Source organism: Penaeus monodon, chromosome 21 (genome assembly GCF_015228065.2).
Source record: "Penaeus monodon isolate SGIC_2016 chromosome 21, NSTDA_Pmon_1, whole genome shotgun sequence".
Classification (NCBI taxonomy): domain Eukaryota; kingdom Metazoa; phylum Arthropoda; class Malacostraca; order Decapoda; family Penaeidae; genus Penaeus; species Penaeus monodon.
The window spans coordinates 20,702,304-20,702,549 of NC_051406.1; the positions used below are offsets into that span (position 1 = coordinate 20,702,304).

Sequence of the window (246 nt, forward strand, 5' to 3'; positions counted from 1 at the left end):
CCTTCATCCAAAAAAATGTGATGTTTCCAGCAACAAGCAGCAGTCAGTGGTACGCCTGGGGCCCATCGCACCTGCAGTGCCGACTATGTAACTCCTGCTGGCAGTACTGGAAGAAGTTCGGAGGACTAAAGCTCCCCTCCCGCATTGGCAGAGAAGAAGGTGGGTGGGAACAAATATTTCTTTGAGGGCAATGAATAGGTGTAGGAGAGTTGAATTGTTATTTTTCTTTTCTTATGTTTAAGTCAA

The 246-nt window shown here is 46.3% G+C and overlaps 1 protein-coding gene across 1 annotated transcript in view; it reads left to right on the forward strand.

The window, feature by feature from the left end:
- The window catches only part of LOC119586328 (metastasis-associated protein MTA3-like), a gene marked incomplete at its 5' end in the record, with an annotated part of 92,111 nt that overhangs the window by 65,084 nt on the left and 26,781 nt on the right, over positions 1 to 246 (forward strand). The window contains 1 exon segment of the mRNA XM_037935038.1: positions 31 to 159. Coding sequence (XP_037790966.1) covers positions 31 to 159 — 129 coding nt within the window.